General features: G+C 46.3%; 1 protein-coding gene across 2 annotated transcripts in view; it reads left to right on the top strand.

Moving 5' to 3' along the window:
- Positions 1 to 18,740, top strand: part of LOC145361330 (pleckstrin homology domain-containing family A member 2-like) — a 131,931-nt gene that overhangs the window by 84,616 nt on the left and 28,575 nt on the right. The window contains exons 5-6 of one of the 2 annotated variants that reach the window (XM_080216990.1): positions 53 to 150; positions 3,396 to 3,524. In XM_080216990.1, coding sequence (XP_080073116.1) covers positions 53 to 150; positions 3,396 to 3,524 — 227 coding nt within the window. The remainder of the gene's footprint in view (positions 1 to 52; positions 151 to 3,395; positions 3,525 to 18,740) is intronic. The other variant, XM_080216991.1, reaches the window with a different exon arrangement.

Here is an 18,740-nt window from a genome sequence, read left to right as displayed (position 1 = left end):
CATGTAATTTGGTGTAATCAGTGAAATAAAACTATTTCTGTTTGAATTGCAGTTATAAATGCGGGTCTACGCCGCTACTTTCTACAAGCCAATGATAAGAATGATTTGCTTGAGTGGGTTGAAGCCTTAAACAATTCGTGCAAAATTACGGTAAGTTATTTATTTTTCCCCAGTCTTGCTTTGCTTTTCAGTGACTTGGACCACGTGCTATTGTCACTCTGCTCCTCAGAGGAGGTGATGGCCTAGTGGTATTGTTGCTTGACTACTATTCCAGAAACTCAGCTTCTGGGGACCCGGGTTGCAATCCCATCACGGCAGATGGTGGAATTTGAATTCGGTAAAAAATGATCTGGAATTAAGAATCTACTGATGGCCATGAAGCCATTGCCAATTGTCAGAAAAACTCATCTGGTTCACAAATGCCCTTTAGGGAAGGAAATCTGCCATCCTTCCCTGGTTTGGCCTACATGTGACTCCAGAGGCACCACAAATGTGGTTGACTCTCAACTGCCCTCTGAATAAGGGCAACTACGGATGGGCAATAAATGCTGTCCCACAAATGAATATAACTAAATAGAGAGGGGATGCATCCTTCTCCCACACTTCAGCAGGTGTCACTTTGCCTCAGCCCATACCAACTCAGGTCAAGCACTAGTGCAGTAGTCAACTTGCCTTCTGAATGTCTCAGAAGAACAGGAGTCGGCCGTTCAGCCCCACAAGCCTTCTCTGCCATTCAATAGTTGATCTGCTCCTTCACTCTATTTACTCCACTTAACTCCTTATCTCGTCATACCATTTATGGAATTAATAAAATCTACGTCTTGAAAGCCCCAACTATTCAAGCCGCAACAACTCAATTGTGCACAGCAAGCTCCCATAAATACAAAGATTAAGAAGCAAAAATTGTGGACACTTGCAACAGGTCACTCAGTGTCTGCGGAGAGAACAGATAAATTCCCATTTTCAGGGCAGACTGAGGTTTCAGGAGAGTCTGTTAATACAATCAGAAATAAAAATGGCAGGGCAATAGATGTATACATTGTAAACACACAGGGAAAGCCCGGGGAGTTTGAGTGGGATGGTATGACTCATTATTTCAGTTTGGTAACAAAGGATGGTAATGCCTTTGATAAGTGACAGTGTGTCAGCTTCAACCAGAGATTTCCAGGCTAGAGGAGCAGCAGGCGTCAATAGAAATTGGTGCAGTACGTAAGCAGGTACACAAGGCTCTGGGGAATAGTGATCCGCGGAGCATGGGGACATCTCGGTGATCAGCAGAAGTTAGCCAGTAATAATCAATTACACAATTAATACAGTGAGCACCAAACTCTGTAAAGCAATAACAGTACGCAACAAGATATGAGTAAGTTTGGTCATGTTATAGCCTGGCTTTTTGGACTAAATCATCTTCTTACACAGAGGGTGGTGGGTGCCTGGAACTCGCTGCTGGGGGAGGTAGTGGGAAGCAGTCACGGTCGTGACTTGTAAGGAGTGTCTGGACAAATACATGAATAGGATGGGAATAGAGAGATACGGTCCTCGGGAGGGTAGGGGGTTTTAGTTCAGTCAGGCAGCATGGTCGGTGCAAGCTTGGAGGGCCAAAGGGCCTGTTCCTGTGCTGTAATTTTCTTTATTCTGATTTCAAAATGATTTTTCTCCTTTTTATTTATTGTCTCAACTTCACTTGTGCCCCCCTCCCCACCCTGCACCCCCCCGCCCCCCAACCATCCATTTGCAAGCCTGGGGGGGGGGGGGGGCGGGGTGCGTGGATTGTGGTGTTTGGATGCACTGAGGGGTAATGTGAAGACCATGGATGCTTTAGGTCCTTTGACAGTATTGAGTGGGATATGACAGCATATGGACAGTTAGAAAGAGGGGTCTGCAGTGTTGCAGGGCTGAGAGAAGGAAAAGACATCCTCAGATCATTGGGTAAGTGAGCAGAGGAGGGAGGGGCACTGGAGCTTGGGCAGGCAGCAAACCACAAGTAGACTCGTTGCTAAGACAGCAGCTTAAGTGAGGGCTTTGCTTTGTAATAAAACACATCCCATCATTTGTCAGTGACATCGAATTTCAAGCTTTCACTTTCTGTCCAACCATGAATTATTTTACGGGCTGAAGTCCTTCTTAACTTGGCGAAATGTGTCTTGTTTCATACAGAACCTGATTTTGAATGGCCTCGGATGTCCCTTCGTCAGAGTTGTCAGAGGGTCATCCAGGCTCAAAACATTGACTCTGTTCTCTCTCTACAGATGGTGTCAGACTGGCTGAGATTTTCCAGCATTTTCTGTTTTTGTTTCGGATGCCAGCATCTGCCATATTTTGCTTTTGTCTTAATATAGCTGCAACATGGGGAGGCGGGGGCAGGGGGGGGGGTGCAATTCTTCCACAACTTCACACTCGAATCTCTGCACTCTGGCAGTGCAGAGGTCCCAGTTGTGAATCTCATTAAAAACCCAGGGGAGTGGGGCCTCTTTGCGCCGGAGTCTAACAGCTCTGGGACTCCCCGGCAGACCCTCCACCACCACCCTCCCCCCCCCCCCCCCACCCCCGCTGACTCTCCCCTCAGGAGGCTGGCTCCCCTCCCCGCCCCGCCCGGCAGACCACCAACTCACCCAGCCCACTCCGATCGCTGGCCTCCCTCCAGGCCAGACCAACCCACTCCCACTGATCACCCCCAGGCCCCACGCCCCCTTGGTACTGCTCCATGTCCAGTGGACAGTGCCAAGGTGCCCCTTGGGCACTGCCAAGGAGCAGAGGCTGGCAAGGACACGGTGCCCATGCCCAGGGGGCACCAACCCCCCCCCCCCCCCCCCCCGGGAGGCCCCAATTGCCCTCCTTCACTCCAGTGGGGTCTCCTGTTACATGGGGAGCTGTTCAAAACCCCGCTGGAATGAATATTTTTGGCAGAGTGGGAGGTGCTATTGGGCCCAGCAAGTTCTGTGCTGGGCCCAATAATCACATGTAAAATAGATTTAAAATACATTAAAGAAGGTTTAAATCTCTTGCCTGTCTTCCTGCTGGTTTCCAGCACGGTCCTGATTGCGACTGTTCTCCAGCTCTGGGAGACGCATGTGCATTGGGAATGCATGCGCGAATCCCGTGAAATGGCTGGCACGCACATCTCCTGGCCTGACCCGCCAGAAAATATGCGGGTCACGATGGGAGAATCACCCCCATAATTTTCCAACTCTTGTACTCAGTGCCCCAGCCAATGAAGGCAAGCGTGCTATATGCTTTTTCAATCATCTTGACCACCTGTGTGGCCACTTTCAGGGAATGGTGGACTTGCACGCCCAGATCCCTCTGTATGTTAATGTTACGGTATAATTCACACCTGAATTTGATCCCCAAAATGTGTCACATTCTTGACATTTCTTGAAATTTTACGTTGATAGGTGCCAAAGGGCAATGCGAATGACCCACAACCCAGTGCCGAGCTTAAAAGACCCACAGCAGAAGCCCAGAAGCAGATTCCATACAAGACTGAAATAATTGGCGGGGTTGTAGTACAAACACCCACTCAAGTAAGAACTATCTACCAAATGTATTTGCCCCTTCCTCTTTGAGATTTTCCTCTTCCTTGATTTTCAGAAGGCGTTTGACAAGATGCCTCACAAGAGGTTATTGCAGAAGGTCAGGGGGCATGGAGTTGGGGGTAGGGTGTTAGCGTGGATAGAGGATTGGCTGTCAAATAGGAGGCAGAGAGTGGGGGTCAATGGGTGCTCTTCAGATTGGTGGTTGGTGACTAGTGGAGTGCCCCAGGGGTCGGTGCTGGGGCCTCAGCTATTCACCATTTATATAGATGATCTGGAGGAGGGAACCAAGTGTATGGTGTCGAAATTTGCTGATGACACCAAGATTGGTGGAACGGCAAATTGTGCGGAGGGTGTGGAGAGTCTGCAGAAGGATCTAGATAGGCTGGGCGAATGGGCCAGGAACTGGCAAATGGAATTTAATGTTGGCAAATGTGAGGTTGTCCACTTTGGTAGGAATAATGGTAGGAAAGACTATTACTTACGTGGCGAAAAGCTGCAGCATGCGACGGTGCAGAGGGACCTCGAGGTCCTTGTGCATGAGTCGCAAAAACCCAGCCTGCAGGTGCAGCAGGTGGTCAGGAAGGCGAATGGGATGCTGGCCTTCATAGCGAGGCGGATTGAATATAAAAGTAGGGAGGTCTTGCTGCAGCTGTACAGGGCACTGGTGAGGCCGCAGCTGGAGTACTGTGTGCAGTTTTAGTCGCCGCACTTACGCAAGGATATTTTGGCCTTGGAGGGAGTGCAGAGGAGGTTTACTAGGCTGATTCTGGAGTTGAGGGGGTTGAACTATGAGGAGAGGCTGAATAAACTAGGCTTGTACTCGTTAGAGTTTAGAAGAATGAGGGGAGATCTCATTGAGACGTATAAGATGTTGAATGGGATGGACAAGATAGAGGTGAAGAGGCTCTTCCCGCTCAGAAAGGACAGTCGGACTAGGGGGCACAGCCTCAAGATAAAGGGGGCGAGGTTAGAACAGAGTTGAGGAGGAACTTCTTCACTCCAAGGGTGGTGAATCTCTGGAATTCTCTGCCCATTGAAGTGGTGGAGGCTGCCTCGCTCAATATTTTTAAGACGCGGGTTGATAAGTTTTTGATAGGCAAGGGGATTAAGGGTTATGGGGAGAGGGCGGGAATGTGGAACTGAGCCATGACAGATCAGCCATGATCTTATTGAATGGCAGGGCAGGCTCAAGGGGCTAGATGGCCTACTCCTGCTCCTATTTCTTATACTCTTATGTTCTTATGAGATTTTGGGAGTGCATTCTTATTGATATTTTGCTTTACTTGGAATTGAACACTGTTGTCAGTGTTATATTTACAGTCTTTAACACAGAAAAATACTCCAATTTCACAATGGAACCTGAAGACGGAGAGTTTAGAAATACTATCGAAAGCTTTATCTAAGGGATAAATTGTAAGGGTGCAGAAGCAGAAGAGATGAGGGAGAGAAATCCACAAAGTTGGACTTAATGCAGGCATCTAAGGTAGAGAAAGGAGAAGGAGATTAAGTTGAAGAGGTCTTTTGGGTGGAAAGGGAAATATCTTGAACTGTGATCCAGGACTTGCAGAGGCTATAGAGACAGCAAGGCCACGGTGGGAAATAAATCATACAATCATGGAATTGAACAGTGCAGAAGGAGGTCATTTGGCCTATCATGTCTGCACTGACTCCAATCCCACCTGGGTCCTATCCCCATAACACCATGCATTTACCGTAGCTAGGCCCCCACGCTTCAAATTGGAGGTGCAGCACAGCCATGTGCAGTGCACCTTCCATTCTGTTCCAGCATTCTGACTCACCACCAGCCTAACAAATGAATGAGCCCCACTGCACCAGATTAGGTTCTTTTACAATTGCCACTGTACCACTGAATGGGATTTCCATTTTATCGTCAAATCCTGAGTGGTTTTGCATTTCCAACCACACTTAGAATCCCTACAGACTATAACCAGTAACCCTATGAATTTATATTTACCCCACTGATCCCCCCCCAATTTACACACATTGAGACACTAAGGGGAAATTTAGCACGGCCAATCGACCTAACCAGCACGTCTTTCAGACTGTGGGAGGAAACCCGTGCAGACACAGGAAGAACATGCAAACTTGACACACACATTCACCCGAGGTCAGAATCAAAGCCAAGTTCCTGGCTCTGTGAAGCAGCAGTGCTGACCACTGTGCTACCCCATCTTTTTCGTTAAGAGATCTTTAGGTCATCTGTCCGCAATGAAAACTTTCCTTAAACCATCACGATGAGTACACTCATCACTGTTGATAATATGTGCTTTGTCTGTGTCTCTTAGATAAGGTCATCTGACCTAGCAGATCTATGGATGATGATAAGAGATGGCAAAATATACGTCCGAGATCTGTAACTGAAGTTGTGCAAAACCTTCTAAAATATCTGCCAGCTTTACTGTATTTCCACAAAATGCTTCCAGATTTTGTGTCCGTAAAGTGCTGTCATTTAACTAATTGCATAAGTTGACCATTTTGCCATTGGGATATGGAAGAAAGCATTCCTTTGTTGCAAATATTCTTTTTAACTAGCTTGTGCAATTCCATTTCTTCAAAATCCAAACAAAAACCGATGGCAGATTGGGCTGGTGCAGTTCATACTGTGAAATACCCAAACTAAAGCACACTCCCTGTTACCCTGATACGCGCCGATCCAACTTGGTTCCCATCATGTAATCACTTGTTAAATTTGCATCCCTCCATTGCTTCAATTCTCCCCATCTGTGTAATCATCTCCAACCTCGGCTCACTGAGACATCTGCACTCTCCTGATCGGGCTCTTGAGTGTCTCACAGTGGGTATCTGTGCTTTCAGCTGGCCAGGTTCCAAGCTCAGGAATTCCCTTCCCACACATCAGCTCCTCTCCACCACTCTTAACCTTGTTTAGGATGCTCCTTAAAACCTACCCCCTTGACCAAGCATTTTCTCATCTGCCATCTTATCTCCTTATATATCGCTTATGGTGGTCTTTTGGTTTGGAATGCACCTGACAGATATCTTAGGATGTTTCATGACATGAACGGTGCCGTACAGATGCAAGTTACTGTTGTTGCTGAAATTCATTGACACCATGGCTTGCATTGCGTTACAATGTCATTCACGGAGGGAGAGGCAGAACTTGACCTTTTCAGAGTGTTTCAGACTGTACATCAGCGTCAGGTGACAGGAAAAGACATTGGGACTGTCGTATTTGGCGGTGCAAATAGTACAACAGAAAAAAAAAACTGTAATTTTATCGAAAGGTAGAAGGTGAGAGATTTTCTTTCCGCAGTGACAGGAAGCGACAAAGGGAGGATAATTTATGCAGGGTGGTAACTCGAGGAAGCCAAAGGTGTGACAAGTTTTTTTGCATTATGTATTGCTTGAGAGAAACCAAACTTAAGATTTTTCTTTAATGCATCTCAGGAAATAGGACAAAGTGAGACAACTTTATCACTAGTATTTTTCACACAATGCTGCAAGTTTGTGAATAACCACAGCAATTCGTTCATCTTATGTATTAACATTTCAAATGCAAATGCTTGATTTGATTTCATTTCATTTCACTTACTATTGTCACATGTATTAACATACAGTGAAAAGTATTGTTTCTTGCACGCTGTGCAGCCAAAGCATACTGTTCATAGAGAAGGAAAGAAGAGAGTGCAGAATGTAGTGTTACAGTCATAGCTAGGGTGTAAAGAAAGATCAACTTTATGCAAGGTAAGTCCATTCAAAAGTCTGACAGCAGCAGGGAAGAAGCTGTTCTTGAATCAGTTGGTGTGTGCTCTCAGACTTTTGTATCTTCTCCCAAAGGAAGAAGGTGGAAGAGAGAATATCTGGGGTGCGTGGGGTCCTTAATTATGTTGACTGCTTTGCCGAGGCAGTGGGGAGTGTAGACAGAATCAGTGGATGGGAGGCTGGTTTGCATGATGGATTGGGCTACGTTCACATAGTTCCTTGCGGTCTTGGGCAGAGCAGGAACCATACCAAGCTGTGACACAACCAGAAAGAATGCTTTCTATGGTGCATCTGTAAAAATTGGTGAGAGTTGTGGAATAACCACAGCAATTAGTCCATCTTATTTATTAACATTTCAGTTGCTAATGCTTATCTTTGTCACTTTAAGTTCAAATCACTCAAAACTGGGATTGGTCATTTTTTATTAGTTAGAAGCGATGACAGAATCCAGGCTGGTAAACTGAGTGAAAATGTCAGTCAACCATGGTCTAACTGAATGGCAGAACAGGGATTGAATGGCTTCATCCTGTTATTGCTGTAACGGGCTCTTTCCTCTTGGCTGACAGGTAATCAGGTCTTTGAGCATGACTAAAGGGTTTGATAGGATAAGCATGAAAAAAAAGTAAGTAACACCAAAACGAGTGGGGGGGTGGGGGGGGTTAAAAAAAAAAGATTTTTTTTTTGAAGCACACCTTCACACACTTATTTTCCCTTTTTGAGGAATAGTGCAGCGATTCTCTCACATTACCAGCCCATTGAACTGTGTTCTAAAATGGTACTTCCATGGCCAGCAAGTCCTGGCGTGCGATTTGAAACTGAAGCTTATGAGCCGGAGGTAGGAATGTTACCATTGTGCCACAGGACATCTTAAAAATGGTCACTAATAAATCCAATCGAAATCCAATAAACTTGCTCAGCCGGGTAAGTGAACAGGAATATAAGAAGGAGTAGATCATTTGGCCCCTCGGGCCTGCTGCATTATTTGATATGATTTTTAAAAACTCATTTCCCAGATGTAGGCATTGGTGACTAGACCAGCATTTATTGCCTACCGAATTGCTTTTGAGAAGATAGAATCAGAGAAGCATAGAAAAACTACAGCACAAACAGGCCCTTCGACCCACAAGTTGCGCCGATCATATCTCTACCGAGGCTTACCTGTAGCCCTCAATCCTGTTAAATCCCATGTACTCATCCAGAAGTCTCTGAAAAGACCCTATTGAATTTGCCTCCACCACCACCGATGGCAGCCGATCCCACTCACCCACCACCCTCTGAGTGAAAAACTTACCCCTGACATCTCCTCTGTACCTCCTCTCCAGCACCTTAAACCTGTGTGCTCTTGTGGCAGCCATTTCAGCCCTGGGAAAAAGCCTCTGAGAATCCACCCGATCTATACCTCTCAACGTCTTATACACCTCTATCAGGTCACCTCTTATCCTTGGTCTCTCCAAGGAGAAAAGACCGAGCTCTCTCAACCTATCCTCATAAAGCATGCCACCCAATCTAAGCAACATCCTTGTAAATCTCCTCTGCACCCTTTCAATGGTTTCCACATCCTTCCTGTAATGAGGCGACCAGAACTGAGCACAGTACTCCAAGTGGGGTCTGACCAGGGTCTTATAAAGCTGCAGCATCATCTCCCAACTCCTAAACTCAATTCCTGGATTGATGAAGGCCAGTACACCATACGCCTTCTTAACCACATCCTCTACCTGCGAAGCCGATTTGAGAGTCCTATGAACCCGGATTCCAAGATCCTTCTGATCTTCCACACTGCTAAGAGTCTTACCCTTAATACTATATTCCTTTATCCCATTGGACCTGCCAAAATGTACCACTACGTATTTAACTGGGTTGAAGTCCATCTGCCACTTCTCCGCCCAGTCTTGCGTCCTGTCTATGTCACGCTGCAACTTCTGACATCCCTCCAAACTATCCACAACACTTCCAACTTTCGTGTCATCCGCAAACTTACCAACCCATCCCTCCACTTCCTCATCCAGGTCATTTATAAAAATCACAAACAGCAAGGGTCCCAGAACAGATCCCTGGGGCACTCCACTGGTGACCGACCTCCATGCAGAAAAAGACCCATATACAACCACTCTCTGCCTTCTGTGGGCAAGCCAGTTCTGGATCCACAAAGCAACGTCCCCTTGGATCCCATGCCCCCTCACTTTCTCAATAAGTCTTGCATGGGGAACCGGATCAAACGCCTTGCTGAAGTCCATATAAACCACATCCACCGCTCTTCCTTCATCAGTGTGTTTAGTCACATTTTCAAAAAACTCAACCAGGCTTGTAAGGCACAATCTGCCTTTGACAAAGCCGTGCTGACTAGTATTGATCATACTGTACTTCTTTCTGAGATGGCATTGAGCTGCCTTCTTGAACCACTGCAGTCCATATGGTGCAGGCACACCCATGGTGCTGTTAGGGAGGGAATTCCAGGATTTTGATCCAGCAACAGTGAAGGGATGGCGAGAGGACTGAGCGTAAACACCACCTCATAGCAGTTCCGCAGATTAGTCCAACTTCCCTGCTGTACATCCTCTATAATCCTGGATGGCACGTTGGCACAATGGTTAGCACTGCTGCCTCACAGCGCAGAGACTCAGGTTCGATTCCCGGCTTGGGTCACTGTCTGTGCGGAGTCTGCATGTTCACTCCGCGTCTGCATTGGTTTCCTCCAGGTGCTCCGGTTTCCTCCCACAGTCTGAAAGATGTGCAGGTTGGCCATGCTAAATTCACCCTCAGTGTACCCGAACAGGCGGCAGAGTGTGGCAACAAGGGGATTTTCATAGTAACTTCATTGCAGTGTTAATGTAAGTGTATTTGTGACGAATAAATAAACTTTAAACCTACGTTTCAGTAAGCTGTGGGTAACAATTTGTCTCTGAGATGTTGAGAGATTGGAACTGTAGGCAATAAATGCTGGTCAGTCTCCATTTAGTGATGTCTGACCATTACGGAAACTTTCAAATTATATTAGGCTCAAGATGGGGCAATTTCTACAGCTGTTATCCTCTTCTCTGCAGGGTAACTCACCAGAAAAAAGTCAGCACGCCTTGGCAGCTTTAGATTGGCTGAGTCAGCATGGGGCTGAGAGTGGGATGGTCATTTAGATTGTTCAGTTTTTCAGGAAGTCTCCAGGGTCAACATTTACATTGACACTGCACTGAAGTTACTATGACAATCCTCTGGTGGCCACACTCTGGAGCCTGTTTGGGTACACTGAGAGACCATGGCTAATGCACCTCACCAGCATGTCTTTGGACAGTGGGAGGAAACTGGAGTACCTGGGGGAAAACCCAGGCAGACATGGGGAGAATGTGCAACCTCTACACAGTTACCCAAACTGGTGAAGCCTTGATGCCTAAGGGCAGCAAAGTCATCAGTATCTGTAAAGGTGGAGGGCCAGAGTAAGGAGAGGTTGGATTTGGAAAGAAAGCTGGTTAGGGTGTTGAAAGGTAATTCCTTCCAACAAGGACAAAAGTGAAAGCAAGGGTGTTAGCCTGTTGGAGGGACATGTATAAGGAAGTAAATAACAGTGGTCTGAAAGAGCCCTGCCGCAGATGGAGATCTTGGCCTTCTGCGCTTGCGAGATTGAGGAAGCCGCCTTGTGTTTGACTGGGGAATCACCCAGGAGGGAAAAAAAGCAAAGAGGCGGTGAGTTTGAGATCACTCATGATAAGGGTTTGCTCAGTATTGAGACAGAGGCCACACCGAACAGGGATATTTCAGTGAGGGAGTAGCATGTGGATAGTTGAGTCAGTCCATTGATACATCATTGGAAGCCTCAATCTACTGGATGTTGGGTAGCCTGGGAGGAATTTCCCTGGGTTTTCCTTGAATTTGGATCCACTGTTTCTTTCCCCTCCTTCTGTTGAGGTTAAAAAGCCATTTGTGGTGAGTACGTGGGTAGATCTGATGGTTCCTGCACTTCTTTATGGACTGAGTGGCAGATTTCATATGATTTTATATTATTAGCCTCTATTCTTCGAGAACCCTTCCCCCTTTTGGAAATGGGAGCGGTGTGGCAGCCAGTCTAACCCTTGCACTCGACCCATTTCTTGATACACGTTTCTGTCCCCATAATGACCAGTGAAAAAGTGCGATCAGTACTTTCCCACAGATATTAAAATACACCATGCTACTCAAATAAAAACTGAAGTGCAAACTTCACATGTAACTTCCGCCCCAGGCAGACATTCAGTGAGGATCTGCAACCTTTTTATTTTAGTGCTCAAACTACTGATGTGGTTGAATTCAGGTTGCCATCCTGTGACGTGGGTTAGTTGATAGGGTGGTTGGCCGTTGCTGGTTAACTTCTGGTTCAGTTATCTCATCAGTCAAGTCAGTCACTCGTGGTCACCACAGCACTAAAATTACTAATTTAGAAATTGCATTTACATTAAAGTCACAGCTGCGCTACTCTTCCTCATTTCTTTATTTTAAAAAAATGTTTAACCGTTTGAGCACCAGAATACCCTTGACAGTTTTTGAAACACATTAATGCACCACAAGACAACTGCAGAAAAAATGTACTGAATACCTCTCGTCCTGCAGTATTCAGGAATAAATTGGCACACTTTCCCTGCCGATAGAATATTTCCCAATTATTTAGTAATGACTGGAATACTCATAAATGTTTAATTTGATGCAGCGATTCTGCAGACTGTTGATAGCTATTGACTTTTTCACTGCCAAATGTTTCAGGGCTTTCATTGTCTGCTTTTTTTAAACTTTCCAGCTCACGCACATTGCGAACAATATAAAGCCCCCCATGCCAAGAACAGCTTAATTACTGTGAAGATAAGTCCAAGCTGCAGAAATATGCGCTTAAAACGTAACTTAAATAGAGATTTTAAAACGTGGCAGGTTCTGCCTGTTCACCTCCCTCCTGCTGCCTGTTTATCTCCTCGTCACGAATTATGCCAATTTTGATGGAATCATGAAAGGAGGCCACTTGGCCCATCAAGCCTGTACTGGCTCTTTGAGAAACTTGTCTAATTAGTCTCAGTCTCTTGCTCTTTCTCTGCAGTGCTGCAGTTTTTGCCTCCTATCAAGTATTTATCCAGTTCTCCTTTGAGAACGATCACTGAGTTACTCCTGATTTTTTTTTTCCCAATAACTCAGATCTCCATACTTCCTATCTGGTCCTTTTCCCAGTTATTATCCTTGACTGGGCAGCATGCTGCCTCACCGCTCCAGGGACACGGGTTCAATTCTGGCCTCGACTAACTGTCTGTATTGCGTTTGCACATTGTCTGCATGGGTTTCCTCCAGACGTTCCGGTTTCCTCCCACACTCCAAAGATATGCAGATTGGCCGTGCTAAATTGCCCCTTACTGTCAGGGAGATAATCATAGAATCCTACAATACAGAAGAAGGCCATTCAACCCATTGAGTCTGCACTGACAACAATTCCAGCCAGGCCCTATCCCCGTAATCTCATCTAATTATCCCATTAATTCCTTTAGTTTATGCATCCCAGAACACTTGGGCAATTTAGCACAGCCAATGCACCTAACCTGCACATCTTTGGCCTGTGGGAGGAAACAACAGCACCCGGAGGAAACCCACAGAGACACGGAGAAAGCGTGCAGACTCCACACCCAAGCCAGGAATCAAACCCAGGTCCCTGGAGCTGTGAGACAGCAGTGCTAACCCATTGTGCCACCGTGCCGCCCCTAGCAGGGTAAATACGTGGAGTTACAGGGGGGATAGGGCCTGGGTGGGATTGTTGTTGGTGCAGACTCAATGGGCCAAATGGCGGCCTCCTGTACTGTGGGGACTCTATGATCCCATGACAGTCTAACATCGTATTCAAGTCCTATTCCCCTGGTCACTCAGAATACTTATATAGTTTTATTATTGATATGTTCTTTTGTGTTCCCCTATGATTCTGCTGGACCAAGTGCTGGTAGATGGTATTAGGTGGGAGTTCGGGTGTTTCTTGTGTGCTGATGCAGTCTTGATGGGCTGAAGGACCTCTTCTGCACTGTATGATTCTATGGTACTATTGTTCATTTGGGAGCTGGCACAACTACTCAGTAGAAATAGTTGTCACGCTGTAAACTGTGTCCTAGTGTTTATTTTTTCAACTAATCAGCAAGTGTGGAGATTGATAAACAGAAGGTAAGTCATGTGTAAATAAAGGTTAATGTTTAGAGTGATGCAATCAATATAATGGGACTTGCTGCACTTTGGAACTCATAGCACCTTTGAAGACTGTATGTTGTGAAATTGCAGCCCTATTTAATAGTTGGAGTAATATCACTGTCTGGGTTCAGTGACACGAGAGAGTGAAAACTGCTTTCTGATATTCTGTCAATAAGATGTTGAAATTAATTTGCATTTCCGTAGCCCCAAAGGATTTTACAATCAGTGAACGAACGACCGGTTCATGAATTTTCACTGTTGGCTGAGCAAAGGTTAAGTGCTGATGTCAGGTGCACTCACTCTGTTGTGACGGGGAAGAGAGCTTTGACTGTTCCCTTCCTGCAACACATGACCTACATTAGTGTTTGACCACCTTCACTGCAACTCCATGGCATCTTACAGGGTGGGCAGGATTATCCAGCCGCACTTGTCCCAAGGCTGGAAAATCTGCCCAAAGTCAATGGACTTTGACACGGTCCTATCCCGCCAGCTACGATTCCCACAGCAGGCAGGATGGGAAAGTTTCTCCCGACAGGCTTAACATCTTGTGCAAGACGACACCTTCAGTCAAAATCCTGGAATTCCCTCCCTAACGGCATTGTGAGTCAACCCACAGCACATGGACTGCAGCGATTCAAGAAGGCAGCTCACCACCACCTTCTCAAGGGCAACTAGGGATGGGCAATAAATGCTGGCCCTTAGGGCTTCACTGGGAGTGTGGGTCTATATTTCAGGCTCAATTCTCTGAAATGGGAGCTGAGCCCATGACCTTGAATTCATTGCTGTTGCTGAGCCAGGGCTGATACCTGAATGAGGAAGTGATGGTTCACAGCTCTGTACAGAACTATACAAGTCACCATGATCTGGTATATTACCTGAACGTACTGGATACAATACATTGAATAATAGGCAAGCCAAACTTATTTTTTTCATTCAAGGGACATGGGCATTGCTGGCTGGGCCAGCATTTATTGCCCATCCCTCATTGCCCTTGAGAAGGTGGTGGTGAGCTGCCTTCTTGAATCGCTGCAGTCCATGTGCTGTGGGTTGACTCACAATGCCGTTAGGGAGAGAATTCCAGGATTTTGACTCAGCAACTGTGAGGGAACGGGAATATATTTCTAAGTCAGGATGGTGAGTGGCTTGGAGGGGAACTTGCAGGTCACGTTGTTCCCTTGTACCTGCTGCCCTTGTCCTTCTAGATGGAAGTGGTCATGGGTTTGGAAGGTGCTGTCTCAGGATCTTTGATGAATTGCTGCAATGCATCTTGTAGATAGTACACACTGCTGCTACTCGGCATCAGTGGTTGAGGATATGGATGTTTGTAGATGTGATGCCAATCAAGCAGGGCTGCTTTGCCCTGGATGGTGTTGAGCTTCTTGCACGTTGTTGGAGCTGCATCCGTCCAGGCAAGTGGGGAGTATTCCATCACACTCTTGACTTGTGCCTTGTCGATGGTGGGACAGGCTTTGGGACGTCTGGAGGAAAATTACTCGCCGCAGTATTCCTAGCCTCTGACCTGCTCTTGTAGCCATTGTGTTAATGTGGTGAGTCCAGTTGAGTTTCTAGCCAGTGGTAACCGCAAGGATGTTGACAGTGGGGGAATTCAGTGAAAGGATTTCATGAAAGGATTTAGGTATCACTCAATCCTTCAAAACACAGAAACTTTAAGTTCCCTTTGTTAAATGCACAATATATGTATTCTCAACTTCCTGTGACAATTTGAACATGTGACACTGAATCGTCCAATGAGAATCCCAGAATTTGCTGATCTGTGATGGGTGAGGTGATTGCTTTGGGGCAGCAGTGAGTGCCGCAGTTGGCCTCAGAACCTGAGGATCCAGGGAAATGCCTGCTTAGGAATCCCACCTGTTGGAAAGCGCATGTGCGTTGGTAATGCATAAAATCAGGTTTAGGTTCCTCTGTGGTATCCCCTCCTTTGAAATATATCCATGACACAGATGGATGCTTTTCGGTCCTTCATGGCTCTGCCAGTTAAATTAAAGCTTTCCAGCCTACTCCCACCTTGGTCAATGGCCTTGTAGGTTATAGAGCTCCAAGTGCAAACCAAGTACTTTTTAAATGAGATGGGAGTTTCTGTCTCTAGAAACCTTTCAGGGAGTGACAGTCAGACCCTCACCACCTGGGTGGACAAATTTCTTCCCAGCTCCTCCTTACGTTCCCACCAATTATGTTTAATCTGTTGCACCTTCAGTGTTGATCTCGCCACTTACAGAAATGGATCCTTCCCTATCTCGGCCCCTCAACTTGGTCCATTTGAATCAGGTCTCCCCTCAGCCTTCTCTGTTCCAAAGAAAGCAATCCCACCCTGTCTGAACAATCTTCTCCATTGTGAAAATTCTCCAGTTCTGGCAGCATCATTGTGAATCCCCTTTGCACCGTTTCCAACGTGATCACATCATTCATTTATTGCAGTAACCAGAACTGAGCGCCAGTACTCAAATTGTGGCCGAACCGGTATTTCATACAGGGCACTCATTGTGTCCCAATCTCTAAAGCAGAAGTTCAAGGTTTGAGGCCAATTCTGACAGTTGTTGGTCAGGGAAGGTGAGATCATTGCATGTCCTACAGCTTAATTATTCATAGAGACCTGACAGCATAGAAGGAGGCCGTTCGGCCCACCAAGATTGTACTGACCACAATTCCTCCCAGATCCTATTTCCATAACCCTGCACGTTTATAGCTAGTCCCCCGACAGTAAGGGTCAATTTAGCATGGTTAATCAACCTTGTACACCTTCAGAGTGTGGGAGGTAACCAGAGCACCCGGAGGAAACCTATGCAGACATGGGGAGAAGGTGCAGACTTCACACAGACAGTGGCGCAAGGCTGGAATTCAACCTGGGTCCCTGGCGCTGTGAGGCAGCAGTGCGAACCACTGTGCCACTGCCCATTGCAGTAAACTCTTCCAGTATATCTATGGCAGATGGTAAGTGGGGCAAGCTTAGCGAGAACCTGCAGAGGGCAATGACAAACCAGTTGTCAGTTCCTTGCCAAGCATAGCTATGGTTCAGAGCATGGAAGACTGCAGTTGCCAATGTTCCCTTACAGCATGGTACCTGAAGAGAGTTCCAGCATTGATACAATGCTTGACACACACACACACGCATACAATGGGCGGGATTTTCTGGCCAAGCTCACCCCCAAACCGGAAAATCCCACCCGAGGTCAGCGGTCCCGCCGCTCACTCATTCTGATTTCCGTGGTGGGCGGGGACAGGAAAATTAGCCCCTGAGCTGTGTGAGATGATCAAACATCACCAAGTTTAAAAGTGAAACTTAAGACTGCCAACTTCTTCTTATCATCAGTCAAAAATATTCCTTTTTAAAGCTTAATTTGTTTTAAAAATTGAATGATTTCTCTCAAGCATGCTGTGCAGAACGTAGTGGAAAATTTCTGCTTCATCAATTACTTTCAAAGCAACTGTGAGAATTACTGTGGCCTTATTTGGCCAATCACATCAGTGCAGTTGCTTAACTCAATTCCGATCTGAACTGCAGAAAAACCACTTCAGCTTTCAAGCACTGGGAACTGCTCTTCAAAGGTGCAAATATTTTGTGCCAGGTGTTTTGTTTCTTCACTTTCTTTTGTAATGTTCTTTCTCGTGGAATCTTGCTCTCTGTGTAGAATTAAGTTAGAATTCAATCACAGCAGGAAGCCATGCTCAACGGGACCACAGGTCAGGGAATTAGGGCCGGAAAGGTTGCAGCCTGAGCTCTGACCCACATGTCCTTCCAGCCTGATTTCCTGATTGGGAATGTGGGATTGGTGAATTTACCCTCCTGTCCTGATCTGGGGTGCTGCTACCCCACAGCCATGGTTTATGTTTCAGGGGAAAACAGAAGGTAGTGGTAATGTCACCGGACTCGGAACCCCAAAGCCCAAGCATGAGCAACTTGGGTTCAAGTCCTACCATGGCAGCCAGTGAAATTTACATTCAGTTCATAAAATCTGAAATTAAAAGCTAGACTATATACCAGTGCCAGGAAACTATCATTGACTGTTTTAAAAAAAGAGCTGTTTCACTAACCTGCCATCTTCACCTGGTCTGGCCTGACTCCACACTCACAGTAAGAAGTCTCACAACACCAGGTTAAAGTCCAAACGTTTTATTTGATCGTAATCCCACAAGCTTCCGGAAACGGTGTTCCTTTGTCAGGTGTGTGGAAGGGCATGCGGGTCAGAGGTCAGGCTGCAACCTTTTTGGCCCTAATTCCCTGACCTGTGCTCCCGTTGAACATGGCTTCCTCCTTGTGATTGAATTCTGACTTAATTCTACACAGAGAGCCTTCCACGCACCTGACGAAGGAACACCATTTCCGAAAGCTTGTGGGATTACGATCAAATAAACTGGTTGGACTTTAACCTGGTGTTGTCAGACTTCTTACTGTGTTTACCCCAGTCCAACGCCGGCATCTCCACATCCTGACTCCAGATTCACAGCAATGTGGTTGATTCTTGATTTCTTAGCAGGAATGAATATATGGTGTAAAATAAGTTTATTTTTCCACACATTCCCACTTTTTGCTACTTCCACTGGTTGCTTTCTGTTATTCATTCGTGGGACATGGGCATCGCTGGCTGGGCCAGCATTTATTGCCCATCCGTGGTTGCCCTTGTTCAAAGGGCAGGTGAGAATCAACCACATTGCTGTGGCTCTGGAGTCACACGTAGGCCAGGCCATGTAAGGACGGCAGATTTCCTTCCCAGTGAACCAGACTGGTTTTTAGGACAATCGACAATAGTTCTACGTTCATCTGAATTCCAGATTTCTTTTAATTGAATTCACGTTTCACCATCTGCCCTGATGGGATTCGAACCCTGGTCCCTGGAACATTAGCTGAGTTTCTGGGTTAACAGTCTAGCAACAATACCATGAGGCCAATGCCTCCCCAGCTGCTGCCAGCTGTTGCGCCTCTCGCGTGTGCACCTAGGCCAATTAAGAGCAGACAGAACTCATAAAAAGACTCTCAGTAACTCAAGCCCGTTTTGTATTTCAACATCCAACACACTGCTGGAATCATGAGGTGAGGATTGGAGATGGTTTCTATCCAACTCACACCTGCCCATAACCCCTCCACAACCCCCCTTTCCAACAATGACCTCTGCAGACTGCTGAGGCTAAGAGCAGCAGCTCTGTTATTACATTGGCTCAGCTGAGTACAGGGACTGAGGCGAAGCAGCCTGTTTGATTGACTCCACATCTAACACCTTGTAATGCTCCCTTTTCCATGACTGGCACACCTTGGCTGCCAAGCTGTGTACCTTCTACAGG

The sequence above is a fragment of the Carcharhinus amblyrhynchos genome, chromosome 34 (assembly GCF_965287045.1).
Source record: "Carcharhinus amblyrhynchos chromosome 34, sCarAmb.v2.hapA, whole genome shotgun sequence".
NCBI lineage: Eukaryota > Metazoa > Chordata > Chondrichthyes > Carcharhiniformes > Carcharhinidae > Carcharhinus > Carcharhinus amblyrhynchos.
This window is presented reverse-complemented; position numbering and strand designations above follow the sequence as displayed.